The sequence below is a fragment of the Aethalodelphis obliquidens genome, unplaced genomic scaffold (assembly GCF_003676395.1).
Source record: "Aethalodelphis obliquidens isolate GAN/ISIS:26980383/991018 unplaced genomic scaffold, ASM367639v1 scaffold129, whole genome shotgun sequence".
In the NCBI taxonomy this organism is placed as follows: Eukaryota; Metazoa; Chordata; class Mammalia; order Artiodactyla; family Delphinidae; genus Aethalodelphis; species Aethalodelphis obliquidens.
In genome coordinates, this window is record NW_020838073.1 from 584152 (window position 1) to 598648 (window position 14497).

General features: G+C 42.1%; 1 protein-coding gene across 7 annotated transcripts in view; it reads left to right on the top strand.

The window, feature by feature from the left end:
• The window catches only part of EPB41L5 (erythrocyte membrane protein band 4.1 like 5), a 142229-nt gene that overhangs the window by 112061 nt on the left and 15671 nt on the right, over positions 1–14497 (top strand). For all 7 annotated transcript variants that reach the window (XM_027099168.1, XM_027099171.1, XM_027099170.1 and 4 more), the window contains 2 exons: positions 8515–8643; positions 11980–12044. In XM_027099168.1, coding sequence (XP_026954969.1) covers positions 8515–8643; positions 11980–12044 — 194 coding nt within the window. The remainder of the gene's footprint in view (positions 1–8514; positions 8644–11979; positions 12045–14497) is intronic.

Consider the following 14497-nt stretch of genomic DNA (forward strand, 5'->3'; position numbering starts at 1 on the left):
GGCGTATTTTAGGGCTCACATAGCTAGGAAAATAATAGCTAATACTTAGTGAGGGCTTACTCAGTGCCAGGCAGGAATAACAGGAGAGAATTCAGTACTGTACTGATAAATAAGGGATATCAGACTAGTTAATAACTCTTCAGCTAGTGCTGTGTACGAGTTTGTCAACTGAAAAAAAAGCACAACCTAAAAGTTGAGAGATACGTGTTATTTGGTGGACTTTCTTAGTACTTTGAGCCTGGGACACAGCATCTGAGATAGCTCTGAGGGACGGCTCCAAAGAGGCGGGCGAGGATCTATAGGAGTTTTTGCAACAAAGACCAGGTAGTGGGAACATCAAAAGACTACTGTTAATAAAAGAAAACCTGGGGGCTTCCCTGGTGGCGCATTGGTTGGGAGTCCGCCTGCTGATGCAGGGGATGCGGGTTCGTGCCCCGGTCTGGGAAGATCCCCCATGCCACGGAGCGGCTGGGCCCGTGAGCCATGGCCGCTGAGCCTGCATGTCCGGAGCCTGTGCCCCGCAACGGGAGAGGCCGCGGCGGTGAGAGGCCCGCGTACCGCAAAAAAAAAAAAAAGAAAACCAGGCATCTCACATTAAGGAATTTAGTGCTTTTCTATATATGGGAAGATGCAAGAGTCTGGGCTCACTGAAATCATTCTTTTGATATGTACCTCAACTGTCTGGGGCCAAGATCCTGTGCTTTTCCATCCTGAGTCCCCTCAGGGTGCACCGTGTTGGGGGAGGGAGCTGCAGTGGCTGTGCTAGATGAACTTGACAGTGGGCAGCCCATTTGTTTCAGTCCTGAGTTCCCTCAGGGCTCACTGTCAGGCAGCTATAATGTGGTGGCTTGATGGCTGCAACATCCTTTGCTGATATGGCAGCAACATTTTATCTGATTTCTCTACCTCTGCCATCAACAGTTAATGTTTGCCTAAGGAAACATGTAAGAAATTAATCTTAATATCAGCTTTACTGAGTAATTTTAGGCTGAAAAGCCTGTTGTAAATAAAATACATTCTAAAACCAAGTGTCAGTTGTCGGATGATTAGCTCTAAGAATTGGGTAACTGAGAAGCTCTAAGCCAGCCACAGAATCGCGAGGCTCGGACCAGCGCTACTGAAAGCAGAGTGGACCGCAAGCTCGTGTCTTGAGAAGCCACTTCAGAGCGCTCTCCTCCCCGTCAGACCCGCGTCACCCAGGGTCGGTGGGGTCACTTGAGAACCGTACACTGTTGATTCAGTCCTACAAACCTGTTTATTGTTTACTTTTTATCAGATATAAAATAATAAGTATTGCGGGGAATCCACAGAAGAATGACAAAATCTTGGCCCTCTGGAAACTTGGACCTGTCTCACCCGTAGAAATACCGCAGATCTCCTATGCTCAATTTTCAGTTGGCAACAGCTGGGAAGTACAGTTTGAAAGACAAAAGTCAGGATCCACGAAGACCTTGACAGGCTGGAATGATGGTTTGGATTTAAGAATATATATTATGCCCAGTCTGACACAAGTGTAGGATTAGGGTCGGGAGGTAGAATGTAACAAGCATGTGTGAAAAATGTTTGAGAATCTGTAAACGGAGTGTGAAGTGTGGCTGCTGAAACGTCTCTGTTGTGTTAACTGAAAGGGCTTGAAAGGGGGGATCCAACCACAGTATGACAAAGTGAGAGAGAGAAAAGCAACTTAGGCAAACGAAAGGGGTTTGAGAAAGTATGGTGAGGGGTCTTGAGACACAGTTACGGCGGAGGATCAGTAACTCAGGATTATCTGAAGAGCTGTGTATGCTGTGACACAGGAAGTAAAGTGACTTGATCTTTAGTAGCCTCAGAGGAGAGTTAGGGTCAGCGAGAATGATAGAGTTATGCAGATCTCACCTCGGTGTAGGAAAATGCGTCCTAACGTACCTGCAAATTGAACAGGATGCCTTAGGAAGCAGCAGGTTCCCCAGCGTGGGAAGTTGCTCAGGCTAAGACTAACGTAATCAGCTCTTTGGATTTTTGGTGGTGGCGTGAGGCAAGCGTTCTTTCCACCTGGGGATGCTGACACTGATGACTGCCAGTGTCATTGTGGGGATTCTCCCATTCCTTGGGGCCTCCTCATGTTGGAAATGTGTTCACAGTGTCTGCCTGACCTTGTGTTGGAAGTCCTTTAGGGCTTATGCTGTGTCAAGATGAATAGATTTTTGAGTTACCTTCTTCTTCTTAACTACTTGAGACAGTTCCAGAATTTTCTTTATCTTCAAATTTCATTTCAAGAATCATTTTTTTCTTGTTCCTTGATCAGAAAATTTTACAGAATGCTTAAAGTAACAAAACCTAACCTGCGCTTGTTAGTGGGATCGGGGCACAGTGAAGGCGTGGTCTTTAAACGCTCATCTTTTTAGAGAAAGCATTAAAAATCAGGCACGATGACTGTTCTCTTGACCACAGGTTGGCAGCCTGTTTCCTTAAAAGGTCAGTAAATAGTTAATCTAGGCTGCCGTACAGTCTCTGTCATTGTACTCGACTCTGCCACCGTGGCAGGAGAGCAGCCACTGGGCCTGGGGGTGGCCGTGTTCCCATCAGGTTTACTTACTACAGCAGGTGTGGGCCAGGTTTGGCCTGCAGGTTGTCCTTCTCTTGTTGGGAATGTAATCTAGCAGCAGGTTGCTACCACACAAGATTTGGAATAATCTTTGTCGTTTTTACGCTTTTGATTTTCTTTGTATCCGAACCTTAATAGGGTATAACCAACAAGTATAGCAAAACCCAAAACCTGCACTCTGAATAAAACAAAGCAAAAAGATGAACTTATTGCAAGGATTTTGACCTGCAAGCCTGGAAACTCAAGACTGTGGGAGCAGTAAGTTCCAAATTGCTGACAGATTAATAGGGGTTTTATGGGAGAAATGCAGAATTTTTTTGTTTTTTTCAGCTACTTGGTTGCCTAGTGGTCTTCTTTCTTATTTGGATCAGAGTAGCTGAGTTAGGGGAACAGGAAGCCCAGAGCTGGCTTGGACGGACTTGGTGTGTGGGGCTTGGCTGGGGTCTTCTGCTGACCTCAGAGGAAGAGCTGTACGTTCTGTGCAAGGTTAGGTTAAGTGTCCTTTGTGTGCCCGTGTTGACCGTCTCCATTTTGTCCCTGACACAAGTGATTCCAAACGTTTTATTGATAGTCTGGTTCTGTAAGTGGTTACTTTCTTTCCCTCTACCCTCAATTTGGACACAGAAGGTGTGGTGATGGGTGTGACTTCCCTTTGGGGAAGTCTTCAGATATTAGCCATGCAAAGGTCACCCTTGTCCAGGGATCTGTGAGCTGTTGTGTATTATGTAAGTAGTAAATAGAAATGATACTTTTACAAATGCAAAGGCAAATACTTCCTATTTGACAGTAATTGCTGTAGGGGAGAAAAATAATTTCCTCCTCTACCATTCTCAGTTCTTGGCTGAGACCTCTGTTTCAAAAGACAGATTAACAAGAGAAAAACAGAAGTTTATTGATATGTGTATCTCAGGTATAGATGAGAAATACCAGGGAAGAATGAGTAACTCTCAGAGGTGGCTTAGAATTGCAGCCAAATACCATCTTCAGCTGAAGTCAGAAAGAAGAAAGGTGTAGTTGGTGGAGAGTACATGGAAAGGCGGGGTAAACAGCAGTAAGGCTTGTTATACAGCTTTAAGTCCTTGCTTTTCATGGTAAGGGTTTGAGTTGTTTGCAGGGACTAACATTTGTCCTTCCTGGTAGAGAGGGAAGGAGGGACTCCTTTGTAAATTTCCGTTCTGCTTTTAGGCATATAGGGTAAGGACAGAGCGTTTCTTCTATCTGCTGCTTCTCAATTGCCTTCAGCTCAAAATAATATGCCCCAAAGTGGCATATTTGGGGATGGCGTATTCTGCTACCTCTTGACATTTTCAGCTTAAAGAATAGTTACTAATATTATACTAATATTGTTGGTGCAGGTTTTTTATTTTTTTAATTTAAACAATTTTTAATTTTTATTTTATGGCCGCACTGTGCAGCATGTGGGATCTTAGTTCCTCAACCAAGGGATCGAACCCACGCCCCCTGCAGTGTTAACCACTGGACCACCAGGGAAGTCCCAGGTGCCAGTTTTTTAAAGAATAATTCTTAAGTCTGGAAATCAGGCTGTTAAGCTGTTGGTATCTTAGCATTTTTTAGTTTCCATGGTAAGCTAGCTCTAAAAGTTCACATCTCTTTTATCATGATCTCAGGGACTCTTCTGGCTTCATTTAGATACATTCAGCAGTTGAAGGGGAAGAAAGTTTATAAAGTGGTTAAAACTTTTGTGTATATTTAGGTAAAATACAAGGCAAATTGTGTATTCTTCTGAAGCAAGATTCTTGCAAATCATGGATCTGCCCATGAGTCATTATAAGGAGTGCCTTAAACCCTATGAAATTGAATACATGTTCTTGTCTTTGATTCACTTATACGTTTTTCTGGAAAGTGGGTCCAAATTTTATTAAATTCTCAAAAAGAGTGAACCATACCAACCTTAAAATAACTCTTTGCGTCTCTCCAAGGTTAGAACTAAAAAGAACTTCACTTTAGTTAAAAGGCTTATATAATTTTTTTTCAATTAAACAGTTTCAGTTTTTCTGAGCCATTTAAAGAAGGAGCTCTCCGAAATAAGACTTCTCTTCTAGCCAGGATTGTTTCAAGAGTGGTTTTTTTGTTTTGTTTTGTTTTTTGCGGTACGCGGGCCTCTCACTGTAGCAGCCTCTCCCATTGTGGAGCACAGGCTCCAGACGCGCAGGCTCAGCGGCCATGGCTCACGGGCCCAGCCGCTCCGTGGCATGTGGGTTCTTCCCGGACAGGGGCACGAACCCGTGTCCCCTGCATCGGCAGGCGGACTCTCAACCACTGCGCCACCAGGGAAGCCCTCAAGAGTGGTTTTGAGTTTAGATCTGATGGCATTCCGGTTGAGAACTTCAAACACTGAGTGGCCCTGCTGAGTTTATGATTAATCTCTCTATCCAAAAACTTCATTCCCTTTCTTGTCCTGCCCCTGTTCCCCTCAGGATTGAGGAGGATCAAAGAAAAGGGGGGACTGAAACCAAGCAGGACCCCGTGGGGCCCTCCCAGGAACAAAAAGCCTCTCCATGTCCCCCGTTTCTTGTTTGTGGGAAACAGGCTGTAGCCTCCTGGGCCTTTCCTGAGTTCCAGAGAGCTGACTCTAGCAGCTAATGATTAGGACAGTAGAGTCCCAGGGCTCCTAGCTCCTCCTGAAGGGATGTGGATAACCGTCTGCTGCATATCTCTGAGCTGTTCTGCAGAAGCTGAGACCCCCACCCTCTGCGGGATGGTGACGACATGCTGACCACAAGCATGTCAACCCGAGACTGGTTGGAACCGGAAGGTTGAGGTTCCCGAGTCATCACCCTTTTTACCACCAGCCAATCAGAAGGAGGTCCACAGGTTGATCACGTATCCTGGACCCTCTCCCCTAACAATGTCTTTAAAGACCCTTGCTTGAAAGCCGTCGGGGAGTTCAGATCTTTTGCACATGATCTGCCCGTTCTCCTTGCTCGGCACCCTACTTTGCTGCAAACACCCACGGTCAGAGTTTGGCTTTCTGTGCTGCGAGCACACGACCCCTTGCTTGGTAACAGACTGAAGCAGACTTTGGATGACTTTAACCCGACTTAAGCTTCTAACTAAGCTGACTGAGGGCAGCACGGACAGCTCTACAGGAGAGTTTGAGCATCCAGTCATGTTAGAACAGGTCTAATTTGGGGTGTTTAGGAATCAGAGTGTCTTTTAGTTCTTTCGGTCTTCTGTTTGCACATTTTGGCCATCCAAGGCAGGCATATCAGCAGCATAGTAACACAATATACAGATTTTAAAAAGCAGGACATTATCTAACCTCCGTTATCCCAGTACTAAGAGGTAACTATGGTTAACATTTTAAACCAAACCTTGAAATGTGATATATATTTTTTTAAATAAAAATGCACTAACACTTTTTTATAACCAATCCATTATAACTCTCTTTATTTCAATAACATATTACTGATAATAGTTGAATGGCATGCATATATCATCACTGCATTTACTCAGTCTCCTATTAGTCATTTAGATTGTTGCTAATTTTCACCGTCATAATCAGGGCTCTGATAGTCTTATGTAAGTATCTGCCATCATCTTTGATTATTTTACTGCGGAGTAGAAGTGTTAGGTTTGGGACTTCCCTGGTGGTCCAGTGGTTAGGACTCTGCACTTTCACTGTCTGGGCCAGGTTCAGTCCCTGGTCTGGGAACTAAGATCCTGCAAGCCGCATGGTATGGCACAGTGTTAGGTCAAATTTCAGGAATAATTTTAAAGCCTTTGGTACTTTTGCAAAATTGCCTTCCAGAAAGATGGTAACAGTCACGGGTACTTTTACCTGTGATACGTGTGTTGAATTCTTGTTTTTGTTTTTAATATAGGCAGGAAAATAAACACTTGCCTATATCAGAGGCAGGTTGCTCTGAGAATCCTGTGATGTGCAAATATAAATGATTAGCAAATGATCTCAAGTCTGCAATGTAATTGTCTCTGAAAAGAAAATGTCAAAGCATTTGAACTAGCCATGATACTTTCCCAGCTTTACTGAGGTATAATTGACAAATAAAATTTAAATACCTTTAAAGTGTACACCTTGATGATTTGGTGTAAGTATACATTGTGAAGTGATTCCTGCTGTCCAATTAGTTGACATATCTGTCACCTCACATAAGTTACCTTTTTGTTTTGTTTTTTTGGAGAGAGCACTTGAGATCTACTCTCTCAGCAAATTTCAAGTGTAAAAAACAGTATAATTAAGTGTAGTCACCATGCTGTACATTGGGTCCTCGGGATTTATTCATCTGATAACTTGTACCAACCTCCTCCTGCTATCCCACCCCCTAGTCCCTGGCAACCATTCTGCTCTCTGTTTCTGATTTGGAATTTTTTTTTAGGTCCCACATCTGAGTAGTGCCGTGCAATATTTGTTGTTCTCTATCTGGCTTGGTTCACTTGGCACGAGGCCTCCAGCTTCATCTGTGTTGTTGAAAATGGCGGGATTTCCTTCCTTTTAAAGGCTGAACAGTATTTCCTTGTGTGTGTGTATTTATGTGTGTGTGTGTGTGTGTGTGTGTGTGTGTATTTTACATCCTCTTCATCACCTGTTGACAGGCCCTCTGGTTGTTTCCATGTCGTGGCTGCAGTGCACATCGGGGTGCAGGTTTATTTGGGATAGTGATTTTGTTTCCTTTGGATGTAAGCCCAGAGGTGGGCTTGCTGGGTCATCTGGTGGTGAAGTAGGTATGGTTGAGAAAGGGCATCAGGTCTTCTTTCACTTGCTGAGAACCACTCTGAAGACTAGGAAGTTAGGGCTTCCCTGGTGGCGCGGTGGTTGGGAGTCCGCCTGCCGATGCAGGGGACGCGAGTTCGTGCCCCGGTCTGGGAGGATCCCACATGCCGCGGAGCAGCTGGGCCCGTGAGCCACGGCCGCTGAGCCTGCACGTCCAGAGCCTGTGCTCCGCAACGGGAGAGGCCACAACGGTGAGAGGCCCGCGTACCGCAAAAAATAAATACAAAAAAGACTAGGAAGTTACAGTCTAGTGCAAAGTAGTGATTCTCAAGCGTTTATAGGTATCAGAATCACACAGGGAAGCTTGTTAAACATTCACATTTTAGGATCCCACCCAGAGGCAGATGTGTGGAGACCACACTTAGAAAAAACAGATTAGAATAAGCACATTAGTTAAATATTTTCAAACGTGAAAGAGCGGTGCAGTATGTAATCCCATACGTGGCAGCTAGCCTGTTTTATAGAACAAAAGCTGTATCTGAGACGAAGAAAGTATTTAGAGTGAGTTTGTTATTTAGCCCAGTGTTAAATGGTAACCATAGTAATGATAATGGTAGTTGTTGTTGTTATTGATTGGCATTCAAGTCAGGTAAAATATCAGTTGTAGTGCAGATAATTTAAACTTATTAGTTTGCTTTCTCCCATTTCCTTTCATAATAGTTAATTTATATTGTTTCAATCATGATCTTCATTCAGTGGACTTGGACTTTATTTTATCATTTTTGTTAAGTCTTTACCTGATAGTGACCTCCTTCTGGCCATGTAACATAATCTCAAACACAGTCATCTACCTGGTGACAGTTCCAGAATCACAGGGTTTAGCCTGCGTAGGGCCTGACCTAAAATCCAATTGAAATTAATTACAGCAAAAGGCACACATTTTGTGGTTTATTTCAGGCATTTGTCCAGGGTGGTATCGTTAGTTATTCAGTTGCTTAAAGACAGGAAATTGGGCTAGATGATTTCCAGGGGTCCCTGCCAAGTCATAGTTCTTGTTTGTGATTACTGTGCCTTAGTTTGAAACCCCATGTAAGAGTCGACTCTTCCTGGAGTAGGATATGACTGCCCGAGGCACATGATTCCCTGATTGTCTGAATATGAAATTTCATCAGTCCTTTTCTGTTTCCATTGAGTTATATTCTCTCAGAGTTGCTTACAGTATATTTTTAATATCTAGGAGGAAGTGGTGAAGTTAACTGAGAAATGTCTGAATAATGCCATTGACAGCCCAGCACTGAATGCCAGGAGAGTTCCTCCTGACTTGAAGAGTAACATTTTGAAGGCTCATGTAGAAGCAGTGCAGAAGGTAAGCTGCCTTTACGAGGGTCCTGGTGAAGTGGAAGGAGACCCTGTAGAGCAAAGAAAGTATACAAACGGTAGACATGAGGGACTTGGCCGCTGATTAGAGAGAGAGTAGCAGCAGGAAGCACACTCAAGATGGCAATGCCGGAACTTGCCTGGCGGTCCAGTGGTTAGGACTCTGCGCCTCCACCGCAGAGGTGCGCGTTCCATCCCTGGTCAGGGAACTGAGATCCTGCATGCAGCACAGTGCGGCCAAAAAAAGGGAAAAAAAAAAAAAAAAAAAGATGGCACATGCCTTCCCAACTCCACATTCTACTCGGGCAAGATTAAGAGCAGGGAGTCACAGGATAAAAAGAGTAAAGATGCTGCTCTACAGTATAATAAGTTTAAAAAAAAAAGTCAAAATTCCTGTAGAAGTGAGTCCCTAATCTTTGTCACTTTTATAGCTGGAAACTCTACAGTGATTTTTAGGTTCCTGTCAATATTAAGTCTATGACTTTAGGTCTTTCTTTATCAATTCATTGTTCCCCACCACCCATCTACCCCCAATTCAACAAAATTGTGATGTTATTGGCAACAGAGTGATGGTTATAAGGCGAAGAGTTGGCTGTGTCGTCTCATGAAGGGTGCAGTGGGTAGGGACCAGCCCCCATGAAGTTGATGGCGTCCGTGCTCTCAAAATCAGCTTTTCCTTGGCCTTCCCCAACTTTCAGATTATCCTCTGCACTGAAGCAGGACAGAAGCCTGTCTCACCAAGTCCGGTTGTCAACTAGGATTTCAAAATAATCCTGTTGTTGGGAAGGGGCTCTTTACCCGTTGTGTTCCCAGGCACAGACCTTGAAGAGAGCTGAGAGGACTTGAGGAATGTCGTTCATGCACTTTATGTACCTTCTCACCCCAGTGTAAACATAAAACATAATATTTATATATAAAATACGGCAGTACACGCTCTGGAATCAGACAACTGGAGTTTGAATCCTGTTTCTAATCTACTAGTAGCTAGTCACCGATTAGCTTTGTGACTTGGCAAGTTAGTTAATTTCCCTGAGCCTCAGTTTAATTATGTTTAAAAAGGGGTAATGGTAATACCTTCCCGAAGGTGGGTTATAAGGATGAAATAAAATGATAAAGGTAAAGGCCACAGAATGGCTTCTGGCACAGAATTAGTGTTTAGTAAGTGTTGATCCTGATGTTGACACTACCTATTGTAGCAGCAGTGGTGGTGACAGCTTTTCGTCACCTTACGTTTCAGTTGTACTTTGGATCTGTTTTGACTTGAGCAAGAGAGAAATAACTTGAATAGCCCTAAATGAAAGATTTTGTTTTATAGTTAAAATCATCCCACAAAGAAAAATTCAGGACCAGACGCCTTCATTGTTAAGGCCTACTGAACATCTAAGGCAGAAGTAATGACAGTCCTACACAAGCTCTTTCAGGAATTAGAAGAGCAGGGAGCACTTCCCAACTCGTTTTATGAGGCTAGTCTTAGCCTGACACCAAAGCCAGAGAAGGAGAGTACAAGAAAAGCAGCTACAGACCAGGACTGTTCTTGAACATGGACTCGAAAGCCCTTAACAAAGCGGAAGCAAATCACACTGAACAGCTTATAAACAGGATAGTACACCATGGCCAAGTAGGGTTTATCTCAGGAAAAAAGTTCGTTTATCGTTCAAAAACCAGTATAGTATAACATATTAAAAAATAAGGAAAATTGTCTCAATTTATTTGGAAAAGGCATTTCACATTATTTAACACTTGTTCATGATAAAAGCTCACAGCAAACTAGTAGTAGAATGGAACTTCAGCCTGATAAAGGGTATCTATGAAAAAAAGTCTACAGCTAACATTGTAATTCATAGCTAAAGTTAACAACTGACAGGCCTGTGACTGCCTGCAATGCACGCAGCTGGTAAGAACATAAAATGTTCCAAGTACTTTATAAAGGAGTTGGTAAGGGCTTCCCTGGTGGTGCAGTGGTTGAGAGTCCACCTGCCAATGCAGGGGACACAGATTCGATCCCTGGTCTCGGAAGTTCCCACATGTGGTTGAGCTACTAAGCCCGTGTGCCACAACTACTGAGCCTGCACTCTAGAGCCCATGAGCCACAACTGCTGAAGCCCGTGTGCCACAACTACTGAGCCTGTGCACCTAGAGCCCGTGCTCCACAACAAAGAGCAGCCCCGGCTCTACACAACTAGAGAAAGCCTGCGCGCAGCAACAAAGACCCAATGCAGCCAAAAATTAATTAATTTTGAAAAAAAGAGGTGGTAAAATAGTAAACGTACACTTAGCATATGACCAGCAGCCCCACTCTCAGGCATTTACTCAAGAGAAGTGAGAGCGTAGGTTCACACAGGTACTAGTACGTGAATGTTCCTGGCACCTTTGTTTGTAATAGGTGAAAACTAGAAACGATCCAAATGTCCATCAGCAAGTAAACAGATAAACAAATTGGGGTGTATCCATACAGTGGAAAGCTACTCAGCACGCAAAAAAGGAATGCATTAGTGACACGTGCAACACCATGGGTGAACCTCAAAAACATCCTGTTAGTCTAAAGAGGGAGCCCCAAAAGGATGCTATGATTCCATTTATATGAAACTATGGAAAGCACAGATCACTGCTGGCCACGTGTATGGGTTTTTGGTGGGATTGTATCGGAAGCCTCAAGGGAACATTTGGGGTAGTGGAAGTGTTACATATGTTGATTGTAGTGTTGATTATGTACCAAACCGTGTGTGCATTTTACTGTATGTAAATGATACCTCAATAACTGACCTCTTTAGAATTCTCCTCTGAAATATTCCTTGTACTCAGGGAAAAACAAAGCCAGATATGCAGCTTAATATGTTTCTGCTTTTTATCATGTAAATTTGAAAAATTCTGGCATTGAATCTTTTTGGATTCTGTGTACATTGACTAACATATCATTGTGTCTTAAATAATTTAGAGCTGTCCAGTAAAGCGTATGGATTCATAGACCAACATATTGAAGTGGAAACTTGGAGTATGAATTTGGGCGTGGGATAGGGTTGTGCTGGGTACAGTACTGATATTTCCATAGATAAGTTGTGGTTACCTCTTTCTGGAACTGAAGCAAACAGATTGTTTCTATTTTTACTGGAAAGGAATGTAAATTTATTACTTTATTACCCACGAGAGAGATTTAATTTTTTTAATTAATTTTTATTGGAGTATAGTTGATTTACAATGTTGTGTTAGTTTCTGCTGTACAGCAGAGTGAATCAGTTAATATATCCACTCTTTTCTAGATTCTGTTCCCATATAGGTTATTACAATGTATTGAGGAGATTTAATTTTTATGATTTCTTTTTCTTAGGTTACAAGAGAAGATAGCTTATTAAGTCATAAAAATGCCAGTGTTCAGGATGCTGCCACCAACAGGTACAGTTGTGGGTAGACTGAATTAAATTGGTGTTCTCTTCCTCTTAACTTTCTTTGGGGGGTGTTTTTTTCCTCTTTCCCACTCTGTGATCACATGGTTTCAGGATATCTATTTGAAAGATAGCCTGAAATCACTGTTCTATCCACTACATAGATTCTTAGGACCTAATTTTAGATCATTTGAAGATACTCCTAATTAATCTTTTCATCCTGATTCTTCTTCAGCTGATTCAAACTGTAGAGCAGAAACAGCCTTTGAAGATATTTTTAATCTCATAAGATACCTGGTGAAGAATGTGTACTATTTCTCTTAGGTGTGGTAGTTGCCTTAGTGCCATGCTGTTGGCAGGGTGGGATTGCTCTTATAAACTGTCTTACTATGGGCTCTCACATGACGCAAGCAGATTTCTTTGCTGTTCCCTCTGAGTTCCTTCTGCCTGTCTTTTCTTGTTGAGTGTTATGCCATGTCTCTGTCTTACTAGACTTCCATCCCCTGCTCTGTTGCAGTTTGTTTCGTTCGTCCCTGCGTATCCAGTGTTCTGTGCTTAGTTGGCGCTAAACATTGTTGAGTGAATGTGTTTCTTTTCCCGTTATCCAGAACTTATGCAGTGAAGAGTTTTCTGATTAGTGATATTCAGTTCCAGGTGCTGTAATTAACATAGCACTTAAGCACATGCTTCGTGTAAAGGACTTTACAGTTAGTACTCAGCAAACCTACTACTTGGTGATCGGGGTACAACTGGAATTACAGCTTAACCTTTTCTAAGAAATCAGTTTGCCCACAACATTTTTAATGCTATTGTTGTTTTTATTGGAGCTTTTTAGAGTAACCTCATCACAGACTTTTTTGCCAAGAGGAGGATGATGGGGATGTGACGACCCAGTTGTTTATCAGAAATTTCATTGAACTCTGGAAGGTGGACAGGTCCTGGAATGGACTCCAACTTCCGGATTTGTTTTTCCAAATGGCTGTTGGTATTTTGAATAATCTGTTTTCCTCCCAGGATTTGACATGGATCCTTTAAGATATGTTTATGTTCTTAGACAAACCTGGGTCTGTTTCTGGATCTTTTCCTTTTCTGGTACTGTTTTTTTCCTCGTGCCATACTACACTTTTAAAAAGTTGCTGTACCCCCTTTTTAAAAGGAAATATTTCAGGCACACAGAAAGGTGTGGAGACTATATAATACGTGTCTGTGTACCAAATGTCAAGCTTTGTCACGTCCTCATATTTTGCTGTCGTAGATTTAGATCATTTTGCTTTTATCTTTTTTTTTGAGCTGTAATTCCTATACAGAACCCTTTAAAAGTAGGCAATTTAATGCATTTTAGTGAATTGACCAAGTTGTGCAACCCTAACCACTCTCTAATTCCATAATATTGTCCCCTCACCCCTAACGGAAGCGCCCTCCGCATACGCTGGCTCTCCACATCGCTCCTCCAGCACCTGGGAGCCACCCACCTACTTTCTGCCTGCACTAGATTTGCCTGCTTCGGACAGTTCATATAACTGGACTCATACAAATATGTGTCTGGTTTTTTTCATTTGACATAATGTTTTCAAGGTTCATCCATATTGTAGCCTGTATTGGTACTCCATGGCTGCATAATATTCCATCGTATGTCCATGTGTCAATGGATGGACATTCGTGTTGTTCCTGCTTTTTGGCTACTGTGAATATAGCTGTTGTTGAACATTCCCACACGAGGATTTGTACATTTACAGTGTACGATTCAGTCGCTTTTGTTTTGATATATCTGAATCTTTAAAAACTTATCCATGGTTTCTTCATTTCAGTTGCCACAATATATTCATTTTTTAATTTATGGACAAATGTTTGTTCCCGATTAACATTGCACATGTTCTTCATTATACACACATGTTGTAAGGATTTTTCATCTGCTTTCTGTGTTTTGCAGCAGTGTAAACTACATTAAGACTAATCTTTTTTTCTCCTTTTTTTTTTTTTTCGGTTTGGCCTCAGGATTCTTTTTTTAAAATTGAAGTATAATTGATATACAATATTATGTTTGTTTAAGGTGTATAATATAATGATTCAATAGTTTTATAGATTATACTCCATTCTTAAATTTATTATAAATTGGGTATATTTATATCCTTGTAGCCTATTTATTTTATACATAGTATTTAGTTTATACTTATTGATTTCCTATCCCTATCTAGCCTCTCCCCACTTCCCTCATCCCACTGGTAACCCCTAGTTCTCTTTATCTGTGAATCTGTTTCTGTTTTGTTATATTCATTTGTTTATTTTTTAGCTCCCACATATAAGTGATAATATACAGTATTTGTCTTTCTCTGTCTGACTTATTTCAGTAAACATAATACCCTCTAGGTCCATCCATGTTGTTGCAAATGGCAGAATTTCTTTTTTATGGCTGAGTAATATTCCACTGCATGTATACACCACATCTTCTTTATCCATTCATCT